This window comes from Rhea americana, unplaced genomic scaffold, assembly GCF_003343005.1.
Source record: "Rhea americana isolate MKP2758 unplaced genomic scaffold, rheAme1 scaffold_366, whole genome shotgun sequence".
Classification (NCBI taxonomy): Eukaryota; Metazoa; Chordata; class Aves; order Rheiformes; family Rheidae; genus Rhea; species Rhea americana.
The window spans coordinates 540282-557820 of NW_028186497.1; the positions used below are offsets into that span (position 1 = coordinate 540282).

Sequence of the window (17539 nt, forward strand, 5' to 3'; positions counted from 1 at the left end):
AAAAAAAAATCATAACACCACAAGTGGTTTTTGCATGTTGCAGAATTTTTTAAATTGCATTTCTTGTAACATCAAGTCAGAATTTCCTTTTTTCTGCAAGACATAAATCTTTTTAATTGTACCCATTTAATTGGCTTGGCCAATGCTCCTTCCTTCCATAGCCGTAATAAGAAACTCTAGTATTCCCTAAAGCATGTTTTGCTGTGCATGCCTGGGTGTGCTAGCCAGTGCTAATTTGCTATAACCCCGCTGTCTTGATTTTCCCAGACTGCATTGATCCAAACATAGTTAGGCAGTTTGGTATGCGTGGACACTGGGATAGCCCCACAACCCTGAATATAGCCCAGCATCAATACATTAGCCACAACAGAAAAATCTATGCACATCTTTGTGGTATGCCTGGAGCCTAAGCTGGCAATCAGGAAGGCTCTAACACTTATTAAACAATGAAATTTGAATAACTTTGTAAATGAAACAAAAAAAAATCTATTTCTGGGCTGAGTTTGCTGCTGTGTATCCCAGCCAAGGATAATTGCATTTCACAAAATTATAAATCTCACTTGAGGGTTTATAGTGGAAAAATACCGGCAGGCCATTATCTACAGCATTGTATTCATAGTGCTGTAACTATAGCTTTATCATAATGAGTGTAACTCTGTGGTCAAAAAGATGGCAGGAAAACGGTATGTTTCCACAGAATATTTCTTCCTTTATAGATGTTGGACTTGAAATTTGGAGGTTAAGTTGCAGTACTGTTGGCAATATTTTTCTCACATTTTTGTATTTTAGAGCTGATATATGTAACTGCCCTTTACCTGGCTTCTCCTTTTATGTGTACAAATAAAAATGACTTCATTTTTTCCAAGACTGATTAACTGTAAGCAAAAACAGACAAGTAAACACTTTCCATTATTTGAAGTTTATAGTCCTCCGTTCGTACCCATAGCGGTGCTCCCTTGTATATTGCCAGTCACAAAGAATGCAGATGTCTTTTTTTTTCCTTTTTCCAACTTTGGTCCCTGCTTTTATTAGGTCTCCCCCTGAGATCAGCTCTTGCTGGACTGTGCCCCTCCTCCTCCTCCCAAGCCTGGATTGGCTGCTGGTGAAAATCAGAGGGGCAACAACACCACCAGGCATCAGCCTTATGCCCATAGGGCTGCCTTCACCGCATGGTTCTGGTGAGGTCTCTGGCTCATCTGCACTGGAGGAGTGGCAAAAAAATCCCTCAGCAGAAACCCTGGCCCCATAATCAAACAAGCTTGAAATACAGTACCGTCTTATTATATCCCAGYGGTCCAAAGTATGGGATGAACTTTGGAAAGGGAACGAAAATAACACTTCAATTATTCCAAAAGTTACTTCTGATGGGTCTAAAAGATGGGTTGGGACTCATTCCTGGAGGTTGCTGAGTAGTGGGTGGTCCCCCTTACTGGATGTCTCAACTCTAATGCGCTCTGAAAACAGTGCCAGAGTCTCATTGGGGAAGTGCTGGAACAAGAACACCGCTTTGAGGGCTCAAGCCTGTTCACCACTCCTTTTCTCGGTAGTACTTGTATAAGCAACACTCCTGATGTTAATGTGATTATCTAAGGGCAGAAGGAATATTCACAAAAATAAAGCTTGGGATTCATGCCAGGTCTAATGTGGCACTCTCTCCTTCAATTGCACTAGATGTTTTCCAGCAGAGGAATGCCAAATAACATATCCAAAATACACTGATATCCCAGGGGAAAATTCTACTATCACATAAGAAATCATTTCTGGGACATGACTCTCCATTGAATTCTGTGCAGACAGAGCAGAAGGATCATAGGGGAAAATAACAGCAGCTGTAGTTTTGTCTAAGAATCCCTTTCTAAGTGCTGTTGAATATTTCTTGGGTTGTCCTAAAACGGTACATTTCCATGCTTAGTGGTAATGATCTAAACATTGGGTTTCACTGAGGGAAAAGAACCTTGAGACATAACCTTTAAGTAATTGATAAAAACTATCCTACCAACATATCCATACCAACATGCATCCAGACATAAATGTATGTCTTATGATGGCTCCGATAAGAACATTAGAGACACCCCACGGGGTCGGACCAACAGCTGCCTAGGGCCAGTATCCTTTCTCCAGTAAGAGGAAATGCTTCTTAGGGAGAACACGCAAGCTTGGCTATGTTATGCATTTCCCTTGTTCTCCTCCCAGCTTCCATAATCATTGCATTAGGGATGTTAGCACATTCCTACTCAGTACTTTTAGCACATGTTTATCAACCTGTAGTTGATATAATTGTTTAATCCTTGTTTTAGTCTGCTGGTACTAGCTGCTTCCAAAACCTGCATGGGATTTCAGAAGTTCACTATCTGCCACATTAAAAAGTACTATCTTTTATCTGCTTTAAACTAATCGTCTATTGTTTTCAATGAGTACCCTCTAGTTCTAGTACTGTAGGATTTGGAGAATAACATTCTGCATTCATTTTACCCACTGACTTCATGATTTTGTAAATCCTGATCATATGCACTGTTTCCAGATTGAAGTTCATACTGTGGGTAGCCTCACTGCCTTGTATTTATCTCCTGAGTGCATGGCATGTGGGTTTGAGTAGGACAGTCAGCTCTCTGATAAATGAGCAAGGATCCCAGGAATCATCAGCTGTCTAAGACTGCAGTCACAGAGCAGAAATGTCAACRGGAAACAGCCCTTTTTCAGCTTTCTAATGATTTATCATCATGGCTTGGCATAGGGTTCCCTGAATGCCAGAGCTGGTTCAACGAAGGGACCAAGAATGGGGTATCCAGCAATTAAAATGACTCAAGTTACTGCAAAACCACAGCTTGAGCCACACTCTGTGCACCCTCTATGRGCCGGAACCTGGCAGACTTCTTCCTTCTGGGAGGAGGTAGTATTTCATCTTCCTTTCCTTCTTGTGAGAATGACCTGAAGGATGTTTATGATTTGAAAAAGGGAGTCCATCTTTCCTCCTTTTCATGAGACCCAAAGATTGTTCATACTGTACCAGTCCAAAGGTSCATCCAGCTCAAGATCCTGGCTAAGGATCAAGACAACGGCCACGGTTTGGAGAAAAACAGAAAGAACAGCAGCCAAAAACTGATGTCTAGGTAACAGTGAGGACAGGACAAGCATACATGAACTTTAATTCTAAAAGTTTCCTACCTTCAAAGTGTTTTCAGCTCAAGAGAGCTTACTTGAGCCAGACACAGGTTTTAGGTATGCCTCTGTGCATCTGCTAGAGTTTGAAGAGGGCRAAGGAGCCTGTCTCTCTGCCCTTAGGCAAGCTGTTGCCTGGAAAATTCTGCCTGTCAGTGTGTGAAGCTGAAAACAGGTCTCTCTGTACCAAGCCCATAGTGATGGGCGATATGACAGAATTGATTCCTATCATATTATCACAAATATGGGGAGAGGAACTGAAAATATCCACTAAAAAAAAATCCCTTCTCCCTCTCAAGAACCTTTCTTTTTCCTGAGTTGTTTACAATCAGCTGAAAACAGTACATTGTGGTGAACAAATCCCTCTAAATGCCTCTCAAGTCCATTGGGGTTTCATTGTGACTTTCTGAACTACTTCAAAATTCACATACTTAAAAGATGGGAATTTTGGAATATCTCAGAAGCAAAACATAGCCAGCAGTCCTAATTTGGATTTATTTAAATCAAAGATTCCTGAGATACTGAAGAGAGAATATCTCCATTTCTTCAGGAGATAGATTCTATCAGTTTTTAATAATTCTGTTAGGAAAGTAAAACCTCTGTGCTGATCAGAATCCAAAGTAGCTTAATCACTCACTTTTAACCCCAACTAAATCCCTTTGATCACGCTTGATGGGCAGAAAAAGTATTACATATGCTCTCTCAGATCACTGCATATCACAGTCACATTCCTCTTTTCTCATTAATCCCTCCTACATTATATGTAGCTAGAATCTAATGTCACTGGAGCTCTCAGAGTAAAATTCCGCTGGATATTGTCAGCTCCTGGGACCCAGAGTTTGGTTACTGTGTGCATGTACCTTATTTCAGTGTTTGCTAGGTTCCAGAAATTTTAATTTGTTAGACTCTGCATCAGGAAGATTCCAGAGATATCACTGAACAACCATAATTCTGAGTTGCATTTCACTGAACTTACTGAGAAATTCACGCAGTGCCATAGCATAATACTTCCTTGCAGGCAAAGTTCAGTCAGAAGTCAGGAAATACATAGCTTAAGGTTATCTCACTCTTTTTCACTGACCTCCACACACGCTCTCATGCTCTCCTCAGGCTCACACCTGGTCATGCAATCCATTTCTTCCCTTATGCTGGCCCTGATGCTTGATGGACCCTTATGTGAGCTTACTGAACTCATTAAGTCAGTGGAAAACTATATATTTTTCTGTCTGGTTAGGTTTCTGCTGGGCTACTGCATTGAATTGGTTGTTGAGGGTCGTAGGAGAAGGAGCAACACACATTAGCAGCTGCACAAGACAAGGGACTAGAAAGGAGAAKTGGAAGTGAAGTGGCAGCAGTGAGCTGTTAAATTGGAGCACCATCTCCCATGAAATCAGTGCCCAAGAAACTATCTCTTTTTCCTTTCCTCGTTCCTTTCTGCAGGTTCATGTTCATAAATGTTTAGTTCATAGAAAAGGCTTTAGTTCATGTGGCTGTTTATTAATGTATATATTCTGCAAGATTCTTCCATGGTTATTATAAGAACAATATATTTGCTTTTTACCATTTGATTTTTATTGCCAGATATGCTTCAAAGCTTTCCTATTAAACTTTCCAGGAAGTGACACCTCAGGACTGAAGGGTAATATCTCATTAACACAGCCTAATAAGGCTCTAGATCACTCTCCTTAGCCTTTTAAAACTCCTTTTTGTTATTTTAACACTACTGTCCTTCTTACTGGTTTCTTATATAAATGATAGCTTAGAGAAATTAATTCTGACATTCATCTTTCTGTAATGTAATGTGATAACTGACTGATTGGTTGTTTAACTACAGATTAACCACACCTGAACCCTCGGAACTGGTATTTTTAAAACTATATTTTGGTCATCTTCCCTCTCAGTTGTCTCACTGGATGAAGAGAACAACTTTTGCATAAAAATGTTCTAGAATTGCAGCTGTCTCAGAGTGTTCAGTTGTTCCTTCTTCCACTCAAGACCTTTTCTCCTGCCTCTGGTATTTTGGAGGCAGTCCTCCATTTCTACAAATCACTTCTCATATCATATTAGTTTTGGATGGCAGTTACCATTAAATCCTGTCAAAGTTTACATATATGAATAGTTTTTAGTGTTAATACAAGAAGACCAGCAAATACTGTAAACAGCTTATAACTGGAGACAGATCTCTGTGTGATTCTTTCTGCCAACATTCACTCTAACAACAGGTAGCTTGAGCAAAAATGTTTAACGGAAGGGAGATGGGCTGTTTTGCACTTCACTCCAAGCCCCTCAAAAGCTCCTTATTTTATACAGAACATTTACAACACAAGGCAGAAGCTCAGTCTGTCTCTGGGGAGGGTATAAAGCATTTAGATGTGACTGCAGAAGAGCCTACCAAAGGTGATACATTCTTATGGATGGAACTTCTTGAAGCTGTGCAATTCTAACAAGCCTTCACTCAGCATTTTTAACCCTTTTTCTTTTTAGGCCACATTTTCATAAAGATGGCAAAAACACATCCCTGAATTCAAAGCAATTCACTTGCCAAATTTGAAAGCTGTTTCTCTGAAGCAGAGAGATGTTAGAAGCCATGCAGCGAAACAGTTATAAATGTTTATGATAGACAAAGCCATGCATTTTCTCCTAAATTCATCCTTGTAGTTGACTCAACTGTTTTAAGTGGAACTTTCCAAAAACAAAGCAAAGAAATCATCATATTAAGAAAAACAATCAAAACAAGCTAAAATAGACCAGCTGGAAGCAGACAACAGGGGAAATTTCAGCTCAAACTGGCAGTTACGAACAACTGAAAACTAAAATAGAAAGTGCTAAGCTGTGTTAGCTTTGCTACTAATTCTGTTATACCTCACTGTTAGGACTGAGAGGTTTGATTTATCATGCTAACAAACAAATTTTATGAATTCCCCTCTCTCTAAAACCAACTACCTGTGCTATAAAATACAGCAGTGATTTCACATCAGACAGTAGTTTAAGTAACAACTTAGGGAAAACAACAAATACTTTCACAGCTAAAAATGTAGGGAGAATATAACAAGCAGCATATAATTAGGCAAATGCAAATTTAGCATCAGGGCAATCCGGTCTACTTTCGTGAGGCATATGATCAAATCAGTAACCACAACTGATCACAATCCTGTGGATGCCAAAAGCGGCTGTATTTGTTCCACTTTGGAGCCACCTCAAATAGAATGACATGGTTTTGTTTAGTTTAATCCGCTGTTTATTTTAATGCTCTTTTCAAGAGCCACAAGTCTCAAAATGCTTCACAAAGAAATCTAAGATTTCTGGAGTTCAGTTTATGAATCTGCTTTTGGCTTGCTTTTTGAGGCCATCCTGCCCTCAAGTGTCCTGTGCTTGTTTTCCGAAGTCGCTGTACCTTTAGTCTTTCCTCTCACGGGCGCTTAGAAGATGAGGCGAGTAGCGCCGCTTTCCACTGAGCACATAGCCTTGAACAGCTCACATGCAGCAGCGTTGTGTCATGACAATTTAATGCTAATAGAAAAAAAAGGGGGGGAACTTTATAAGTGGAAATTAAATATGTCAACCCTCTTCTGTTTCCAGCGAATTCCTTARAGCAGAAGGCTCCCATACTTTGAAGCAAGTAAGTGTGAAGGCAAGGCAGGATGCTGGCAGGGGTTTTCGGACGCCCCCCAAGGCGGCARGCGTGGTGGTGCGTGCGCTCCCTTGCCGGGGCCGCGTCTGCGCTCCCACGAGCACAGGGGCSGTGTGGCGGAGCACGGCCCAGGCCCCCAGATCAGGGCCCATGCGCCCCACGCAGCGCGGGGAAGGCTCGCCTGAGAGGAAGCCGCGGGAACGGGGAGGAGGCAGGGTGGCAAGGCCCAAACAGAAAGGGCTCGTAATGGAAGAGCTCCAACGACCAGGGCTTGCGCACGAAGAGGGACTAGGTTAGGTTAACCAGGCCAGGCAGCTTCATAAATTGGATACATGTGTAGCATCTCACACACAAATCTTGGGGTTAGAGGGCCTCAAAATAAATAACAGTGTCGTTACATCTGTGTGCCTGCCTGTGTGACTGCATGCAGATATCCTCCGAGATGCAACTAAAGGAAGGGGAGTGGCGTGGGGAAGCCACCGCGGGAGCAGTCCCCACGCGCGCGCGGGTCCGCGGGCGACGCCGGTTTCCCCCATTTCACCGCGTGCCGCCGCGCCCCTCACAGGCGCTGCCCCGAGATGGCGGCCGGCGCCCGCCGCGGCAGCAAGGCGGAGCCCGACCGCTCGGCCCGGCCCGGCCGCCGGCGAGCCTCCGCAGCGCCTGGCGGCGCGGCAGGCGGGGCTAGAGGAGGTCGGAGGGCGGCGGGGCGGGCACGGCGCGGCGGGACGAGGTATGGCGGGCGGCGCTGGCGGCGGCAGGGGGGGGCTCCCCCTCTCCTCCCCACGACCGCCGCCGCCGCGGGGGCCGGCTGCGGCGGGAGAGCGGCGGAGGGAGCCCGCGCCGGGCCGCGGCGAGCGGGATGAGCTCCTCCAGCTGCCGCCGTCCGCCCTGCCGAGCGGATGGAGCCCGGCGCGCACGGCGAGCTGCGCGTTTTCATATGGAGACGTTGATAGGCAGCGAGGGGCATGTGCTCGTTCCGGTGGGTTGGGAGGGCGGGAGCGCAGCTTCAGCCAGCGCGTCAAAATCTAAAGGTGAAGCCAAAGGAGCGGGGTGGAGCATCTCCAGCGTCCCCCGACGTGGCCCGCGTTGGCGCGCGGAAGCTCCGGGTGGGCGCTCGCAAAGGCCGCGGGTGCACGCGCAGCGCGGCTGGCGCCTCGGGTGGCGTCAGGCCGGCTGCGCGCTGCCGCCTGGAAAGGCCATGTGGAAGTGCGATGCACTGGATAACAGGGTGTAAGGAGAGGCAGCCGGCAGTGAAAAGATGACACAAATCATTTTAGCCATTTGAATGTTTTGATGGAGTAATTAAACACTGCTTACAGCAGTGTATTTATTATTTAGAACACTCTAAATAATAAAAAAATCGTGCTTTTTTTCAGAGATGAGAAAACTTGTTTGCCTCTAGTTGCAGTGTCTTTTCTTCCCCAGGATTGGGACCATGGCTATTGACTGGATTGGTTTTGCATATGCTGCATTGCTGGCTGTTGGAGGTGTTTTAGGATACACTCGTAAAGGTGAATACAGGGGTGCCGTGATTTGAAAATGAGGCGTTTCACTTTCCTCTACACTATGCTTTGTTAAAAAAAAAAAAGAACTGATGCAAGAGAGATGAAAAATATGCTGCAATGAACATGATTGTTTCTTAAATCCATCTTCATGGATACAAATGAGCTGAGTCTGGGTCACTTTTTTGGTTAATTTCACTGATTGAGTTTGGTTTTAGGGCAAAAGGACTGTTACATTATTACATATTGTAATTGCATATATACATRTTTACATATTGCATTACATAGACTGAAGGTCAAAAATACGCATATCTTGAACCTTCTCGTTTCCTTTGATCTTTCCTGTGTTGAGCATAGTAGATTATGTTTGATTATTTTCTGCAGAGCMCCTACTGGTTTGGGGCTTTTAGGAAGTATACACCATATGTACACCTTTTAACTGCTTGTTTTATCTGATGTTTAATTATTTCTCACTGTTAAAAATACACTTTTTCACTCTGAGATAGACAGGTAGTTACCATTCAGTATGACACCCCTTTTCCATACCTCAGTCGTATGTGTGACCCTTTTCTGAACTCGCCCAACTACCAACCTCCACCGTGAGCTGGTAGCGTCAAAAGTGAGCACAGTATCCCAGCAGAGGTCGCGCTGGTATCAAGCACAGACAGGCTTGATTTCTAGGCCTGCTCCAGTTAGGTGTCCCCTGAAGTGGGAATGCATTAGTCCTGTTCACCATTGCATTGCATTGGGAACTGGCATCCAGTTGATTATCCATCATGATTCCTGTCATTCAGGGTCGCTGTTTCCCTGCACAGGGTGTTCTACATGCTCTCCTTTTAGAGATTTTTCCAAGACTTAGAGTTTTCGTATCAGACTTTCTTAAAAGACTTAGCGTATTTTTTTTTGTTTGCAGCCAGCTGTACTTACTGACTATTACATTGGTCTGTCCTTTTCACTGTTTAAGTCTGTCAGCCTTTGTGGGAAACTTAGATTTTAACAATAATGTCATGTTTTCTTTCAGGTTCTTGATTAAAAATACTAAATAGCATATGACTGTGAGGTAAATGGCACGTAAGGGTCTGGATTCTTTGTTTACAATTATTTGGGAGTTTATGTTAATCCAGGTAACATCTGCTGCACTGATTCTGTAGGTTTATCTTACAGTAGCAAGTCAAATGCCTATTCAGAAACTTAAGTATATTATTAAAGCTCTGGACTTTTATAAAACAATTTTGTAAGAGCATGGAAAGAAGATGTCAAGTTATAGTTTTAAAAGCTTTTTTTCATCTAACTTAAAATTCTTTTAAAATTCTGTATTAATTAAATGTGCTGTCAGTGATACCATTTATTTTTCCAAGGTTGATGTCAAATTAAAAGCTTTATGGCTACCTATGTTGTCCAATTTACCCTTTTTGCATATTGATACATTGTGAGTTTTCTTCTAGTTTTTTAGAGATTCCCAAGTGCTATAAAGTACAGTAAAAATCAACAGTGAGAGTTTAGAGAGATTGCGAAAGTGCTTCTGATAGTGTATGTGGTAAAGCAAATAGTCTAGATTAGGTTTGTGCTTGGAAGATTATTTTTCCCATATGCAAGTATTACTAGATCTCCATGATCTCCCTTTACTTGAACAGATTTTGCCAGTAATGTCATGCGAGAGTGGTGAAAAGTGATTAAAGAAACATTATCTTTCTTTTCACATTTGGCAGGTTGGCTGCACCATGACAAAATCAGCTCTATTTTCAAAATATTAAGATAATACTGTCTAGAGATAGATCTGTCTTAAAGGTATCATACTGAGAAATAACTCTTGAACATGTGCTTTTTGTTTTTTGCGGGGTTTTTTTGCAGGTAGTAAAATCTCTTTAGCTGCTGGTCTCACATTTGGTTCTGTGGCTGGTTATGGAGCTTACTGTGTAACATGTGATCCAAGAAGTGTGAAGATATCATTGTGTAAGTGTTCTACTACAGTAAAAAGAAAAGGGCGGTTGCATGAAATGCATGTCAAAATCTGTTTTGTGATAAATTTTAAGCATAAAGATTATGCTTCAGTTTAAATATTTGTTTTTAGATAGTTTGACACTTGTGATAGATACCTTGCTTCAACTTAGCTCGCAAAATTTGAGCACTTAAGAACTGCAAGATAAGGCAAGTCATTCACACAAACCCAGCAGGTGTGTGCTACCACCTGGCAATGCCTCCTTTTGTTAGCTGGTTATATAACACCATATATATTGTGAAATTCAGTTGAGAGATATGGAAAAGTTCTAGAAAGGTCTACAGGTTAGAATGTAATTTGACGGATAAAGGTATTATGAAATCCAGTCTTGCATCATGTAGAGTATCTTCAGCTCCCAGTGAAGCAAATATTTTGCCTTAGTTTTTTTTCTTTGCTGCCAAGAAATTTATGATCTGAACTATGGAATAATTGTCATGTTAGCTAACTTGCCATGAAATGCTCTTGGAGGCAAAGTTCTACAGCCTCTAAAGGTAATGTGTTAACTTTGCCTAACTGATTTGCAGTAAGGGCCGTTGGGAGCTTATCCCACTTGCAGTTTTAGCATGAATGGCTTAGGCTGTTGTTCCACATGTATGCATACCACACCATTTAGGATACATTTAATCCATGCTGTGTGAGCACACAACCTCTTTTCTGACCTCAGTCAGATTGTACACAACAGTGTTCATGCTGGCTTTTGCTTTATACCAGCCACAGTTGTAAAATCTTCTTCCCTCTCAAAAAAAATGTTAACTACTTTTCAATTGTCAGAGTGCATTTATAGCGAGTTCTTTTAATAAAGGTGGTCGTGGCATACCTAATATGCTACTAGATAGCCTAAAATTGAATATTCCAGTTTTGCATTTATAACCTTGCTGAGATTCATTATCTCACTGCTGAGGAAAACCCAGCTCTTTTTGCAGTGAAGATGCAGACTTCAGTATATGGGAATTTGAAATCATTCAGAGTGAGGTGCTTTTAAGCACTATACAGTTTTGTACTTTTATGGGTTAATAAAATCATTAGTTCAGATACAGAATTTGTGGAAGAGAAGACTTATTAAAAATAAGTAAATATTGCATGTTTTGCAATTCACTGGTTTTGAAAGGACTAATATAAAAYTTCCACTAATCTGCTCGTAGATATCAGATACACTAAAATATTGGCAGTATTGTACCTTTCATATAGGCGTATGAGGACTTTCCCTCAAACTGAAGCAATATTTATTACTATTTTAATCAAAATTATATCAGTGCATATAGGATAGTCAGAGTTAGAATCATAGAATCGGTAAGGTTGGAAGGGACCTCTGGAGATCATCTAGTCCAACCTCCCTGCTCAAGCACGGTCGCCTAGAGCATGTTAGACAGGGTTGCATCCAGGCGGACCTTGAAGATCTCCAGAGAAGGAGACTCCACAGCCTCCCTGGGCAACCTGTGCCAGTGCTCCGTCACTCTCTCACAGGGAAGAAATTCCCCCTCACAGTCAGGAGGAGCTTGCTGTGCTTCAGTTTCTGCCCATTGCCTCTTGTCCTGTCACATGGGACAACTGAAAAGAGTTTGTCCCCGGCCCCTTGACACCCTCCCTTCAGGTACTTGTACACATTGATAAGATCCCCCCTCAGTCTTCTCTTCCCCAGGCTGAAGAGGCCCAGCTCTCACAGCCCTTCCTCGTAGGGCAGGTGCTCCAGCCCTCTGATCATCTTCGCAGCCTTGCACTGGACTCTCTCCAGTAGCTCAATGCCTCTCTTGTCCTGCGGAGCCCAGAACTGGACACAGTACTCAAGATGAGGCCTCAGCAGGGCTGAGTAGAGGGGCAGGATCACCTCCCTCGACCTGCTGGCAACACTCTTCCCAATGCACCCCAGGATACCATTGGCCTTCGTGGCCACAAGGGCACATTGCTGGCTTATGGTCAACTTGTTGTCTACCAGCACTCCCAGGTGCTTCTCTGCAGAGCTGCTCTCCAGGAGGTCAGCCCCCAGCTTGTCCTGGTGCCTAGGGTTATTTTTCCCTAGGTGCAGGACTCTGCACTTGCCCTTGTCGAACCTCACGAGGTTCCTCTCTGCTCAACTCCCCAGCCTGTCCAGGTCTCTCGCACAGCCCTTTGGTGTGTCAGCCACTCCTCCCAGCTTGGTATCATCAGCAAACTTGCTGAGGAGGCACTCTGCCCCCTCATCCAGATCGTTGATGAATAAATTGAACAGGATGGGAGCCAGTAATGAGCCTTGGGGGATACCACTAGCCATAGGCCACCAACTAGACTCTGCACCACCAATGACGACCCTCTGAGCTCTGCCTTCCAGCCACTTCTCAATCCACCTCACTGTCCACTCYTCTAACCCACACTTCCTGAGCTTATCTAGGAGGATGTTATGGGAGACAGTGTCAAAAGCATTGCTGAAGTCAAGGTACACAACATCCACTGCTCTCTCCTCATCTACCCAGCCAGTCATTCCCTCATAGAAGGCTATCAGATTGGTTAAGCAGGATTTCCCCTTGGTGAATCCATGCTGGCTACTCCTGATCACCTTCTTTTCCTCCATATGCCTGGAGATGACCTCCAGAATGAGCTGTTCTATCACCTTTCCAGGGCTGGAGGTGAGGCTGAGTGGCCTGTAGTTGCCTGGGTCCTCCTTCTTGTCCTTCTTGAAGACTGGAGTGACATTGGCTTTCTTCCAGTCCTCAGGCAGTCCTCTACCTGCCTTATAATGTTGTTAATATGTACAGTGAAAAGAATAGAGACTATTAAAAGCAGCCTTAATTTTGAATGTTTACAAAGGAGTGACCTGATTGCTTAAAACTTAAACATGTATTTAACCTTGGATATAAATGGGTGACCTCTTCAAGATCCAGCTGTGCTGAATGAAACTTAAAATATGTGATTTGACCTCACAAAGGTAATTTTTGCCTGATGTGCTTTAAGGAGTATTCATACAGAGTGCTCTGCCGGTGGGGACAGGGCCAGCCATTCAGACTGGTTTTATCCTGAACTCAGTGGGACAACTGCAGAAGAAGGGAGAATTAGGCATGCTCAGAAACATCTGCAGGGTCACACCTCAGATATGTTTGGTGGCTACTGTATCTGCTACCTGCATAATTATAAGGGCTTTCTCTAATAAATGCATATTGTTTCCATGGAAAACCAGGATGTTTTCACTTATGCTTAACCGTCCATAAGTGCAAAAAATAAATAGAACAAAAATGCCAAAGGGAAATTAAATGTATGGAAGAAAGTGCTCCCACTGAACGCAGGAACCAGTAGGATAAATTACAGTGTAAAATTACCATAGTTAGCTACAGCATCTATCACCTTCTCAAGAATACCTACAATAATGTAGGTAACATTTTTAGTAGAGGACCTTGAAGGCAGGGTTGTCATATCTTGTCCTACACAGAAAGAATATGTGGCATACAAATGCCAAAGGTATAATTCCTCAATTATTTTATAAATAATTTTTCCTGCATTTTTCCTCTCCCCGTGAAGAGAACTCTGTGATTTCTTGAGTATTCTGATGTAATTTTATGTGATTAGTTAGCTGTGGAAATTCAGATTTCAGTATGCAGTAATACTGAGAGTGCAGCTTGATGCATCTGAGGCTTGATTTATTGAATTGCTTTCACCCATTTCAGGTGAAGCAGTGAATATTGAGCACTTCTGAAATTCACATCAATGTCTCAAAGTTGAACATTTTAAAAAAATCACTGACATACTTGAAAAGTCTGATATTAGTAACAGGGCAGGATAAAAATTACAGAGTAAATATGTTTTTTAGCTTGCAATTAACTATATATATATATATATATATATATATATATACACACTCAAGGTTGTAGGCAAAGCACACATTGAGGAGGTCTATCTTTCAGACATTCCTGAGAGGATCAGATTATGGGAGCAGAAAGTAAGAGCAGTGGATAATGGAGCATAATAGATGTTGCAGGGTATCTTTAGTGAGTGCACATGCTTAGCTGATAGTTTCATAAAATGCTTCTGTCAGTGGTTGTCTTACTATGTTAGGATGAGTGTAAAACTAATTCTTGACAACTGTGAGCGCAGCGCTGTCCACAAAAGTGGGTGTGGGTTTGAGAAGAGTTAGCAAGGTGGTTTAACTGCCCTATAATAAGGGGAGGAGATTGGTGTAACTGCCAGTGCTGCAACAGTGATAAAGCCCAGTTGCCTGGGATAAGTGCAGCTTCTCTTCCCACTTTTAGGCAGCATTTCAGGTGACAGTTCTTTAAGTGAGCTAGCTACCTTTGCAGAGTTTGTGTTCTCATTAATCTTCTCATTTATGTAGCACCCTGCAGTCATTAGTTTAATATGAATTCCCCATGCCTGATTGATCAGGATTCATTTGTTATCTCCATTTTTAGGCAAAAGAGCTGCAGGAAGAAGATGTGATTCCTTTCACGATGTTTGTTCCATGTTGCTTATACTGCTTCTGTTGCCCTTTTGGGCTGCCCACCTCTTGCCACCGACAAGGATGGTTTCCTCATAGCAAGAGAAAAATCAAGGCATTTGTAGCCATGATGAAGGAGATGTTGACGATCATATTCTGTAGCACAAATAAGTGGCAAATCTTCAAGCCTGTTTTTAAGGCTTACTCAGCAGATAAAGAGCTGGCATTTAAAAATGAAAAAAAAAAAACTCAGATAAAGTTGGATGCATTCGTTTCTTAGAATACCTAGTAAGAGAAGGAGCTGTTATGTAGGATGATGGGATTTATAAGCCACTGCTCTTGTAGTTCAGCATAYGTGTTACAGTTATGATGAGGATCCTTCCTACTTTACTGGAGGAAGCCTCTGTGAATATAAGTATAGAGAAATATAATTCATGGTCTGACAAACTTACTTGCTATCGTTGGAAAAGGATTTAGTGTTCTGCTGCCCCTGGAAATGTTATTTTCAGTTGAAAGAAACTATAGTAGTGTATTTTGGAAAGGCAAGAATGTTTCATAGACCTATTCCTCTGATTTAATACTTTATTAAATTATGTTTCATAGCAAACATAGCAATATATTTTGCAGAGCTTTGATAACTATTCATGTTTCTGAATAGTCCCCTGAGAAAGGAGGGGAACTTAAATATATTTGAATTGTCTTTTCACAGTTTCAGCTTTTCTTCTGACCATTATAATGGGAATGAGGTTCAAGAGGTCCAAGAAATTAATGCCAGCTGGACTAGTAGCATGCCTGAGGTAAACATATGCAGGATCTTAATGCAACGATTTCACTGATTGTTCAGATAGCTGCCATTTGACATTTGATTCAAGTCAGTATCAACAGAAATTATTAGCATTCAGGAGCTATATGATTTAAATGAAGCAAGTTTGGAAGTCACAGTCCTGTTTTCAGTGTGCAGCTTGTTTGTCTCACTAGACAGATACATCTAATATGGACTGACTTTCTCAGCAAAGAGAGGAGATATCAGTAATTCAATTATTGATGCATATTGATAAGACTCTTGGAAGAATCTGAGGTAAGCCTCAGTGTTTTCAAATGTGTACACATAAAGTAGTCCACTCATTTCTTACAAAATGGCCATCTTAAAAAACAAAAGAAAACATTTTGATTTAGAAGTGCTGCATTCAAAACTGCTGGAAGCTCAGCACCTTTGAGAACTGGGAAGATTTTGACCTGACCTAAGAACTTTGGTTAGTATTATTGCAAATTATGATTTTATTAACTAGTCTGACTGCTTTGTATCTGATGTTTATTTTGGCATTCTGAAAAACATAGTTTTCTGTACTTATTATTTTGGGACTAAACTACAGCGTAAGTCTAAGCTTTTTTTCCATAACTCAAAACATTTTTTAATTGTGTCAGAATCTTTTTCTGAAGGAAGAATGACTTTTGCTTGAATGTCACCAGATTGAATATAACTCTATTAACTTATTATTTTACTCTTAGTACATAAAGGGAAGAAAATATAAAGTAGCTAGATGTAAAAGTTTAGAATTGAGACTTAAATTGGAARATAATATTTTCCATTATAGATCTCTTAAATCTTAGACAGACTGATGTGTTTCAGTGAACACAGAAGCTGTAGATTTAGACATGTTTTAAAAGATTGTTTACTAGAAGCTCTAGTCAGGTATTTATGAATGTGCTGTTACTTAGAGATGACTTTCATTGTTTTTTGTTCATGCACAACCATAATTATGTCTTTTGTTCTGTTCTTTTACAGCCTTTTGATGATTTTGAGACTTGTTTTTATGCTGCTATAGGAGACTTTAGCAACTTAAGAGCTGAAGTCTGACTATCATGCCCACCTGGCAAACAGGCAGGCTTTCCATACTTAAAAGATAAGTTTGAACAGAAGTCTTATTTTGTGTTTATCTTTTCTGTAAAAGATCTGTACCTGAAATATAGTTTTTGGCATTTGCTGATATTTTGCTAGCTTTTCTAAAAAAACAAATGAGTGTTTTGTTGATGATGTATTTTGATCTACTTTYGTTTACTCAAAGGATCTTTACTTGTAAGTCTGATTGTTTTCAGAGGTGCTGAGCACCTCAAGAAATTATGTTAGCAATGCACTGTATTTTTCAAAGAAAAACATATGTAGATATATCATTATGCTGAAGAGGTATATTGTATTGGACCATAATTTTGTAGCTTCTGAGATTAAGTAATTAATTTTAAACCCAGCGTCAGTTACTACTCAGTAAAGGCATGTGCCTGTACTGTGTTGCACTAGAAGACATACCTTCCTTTCAAACCTAGCTGTCTTCTTCCACTGGTTCTAAATGTAAAACCATAATCAGTATTCAAATAAAAAGTAAAATGTTTGAAGCTTCCTTGGCATTTTATGTAGAGACTGGTCATTTACTCCATCCTCATTACTGTTCAAACATGCACCATGCCAAAAAATCCCCGCTGACATGAACCACAGCTGAGGTAGGTTCACTGTTTTGGATGAATAGGTTCTCAACTCCGTCTCGGCATTCTCTAACAGATTTGCAGTTATGAGCTAAAACTGTTTCTTTTGCTAAAATCCTCCCCATAAATAAAGGAGACTATTCAGATGTAACTATTCAGGGACTGAAGTGATTCCAGTTTGTTTAGAAAATAAATATTCCTTGGGTCTCAAAGCTTGGCTAAGGTTATCTTCTCATGCGCAGGATTATGCAGTCAAATCATTAAGAGGCAGAATTTAGGTGAGTGCCCTACTGAAGAGTAAGAGCAGTAGGTGCTTTATGTTTTTTTTTTTTTTAATACAGCTCTCGTACATCTACCAGATCTAGTGTTGC

General features: G+C 41.4%; 1 protein-coding gene across 4 annotated transcripts; it reads left to right on the forward strand.

Annotated features, from left to right (window-relative positions):
• Positions 1-2869: 2869 nt before the first annotated feature.
• TMEM14A (transmembrane protein 14A) lies at positions 2870-17077 on the forward strand. 4 transcript variants are annotated; one of them, XM_085312481.1, is made up of 5 exons: positions 2870-2890; positions 8216-8301; positions 10144-10245; positions 15400-15487; positions 16477-17077. In XM_085312481.1, exons 2-5 carry the CDS (start codon positions 8226-8228, stop codon positions 16514-16516), a joined length of 306 nt encoding a protein of 101 aa, XP_085168607.1. In that variant the 5' UTR covers positions 2870-2890; positions 8216-8225; the 3' UTR covers positions 16517-17077. The 4 variants fall into 4 exon arrangements, with proteins under 4 accessions (XP_085168607.1, XP_085168606.1, XP_085168604.1 ...); XM_085312480.1 differs by lacking the exon at positions 2870-2890 and adding an exon at positions 7439-7520; XM_085312478.1 differs by lacking the exon at positions 2870-2890 and adding an exon at positions 7607-7735.
• The last annotated feature ends 462 nt before the right edge of the window (positions 17078-17539 follow it).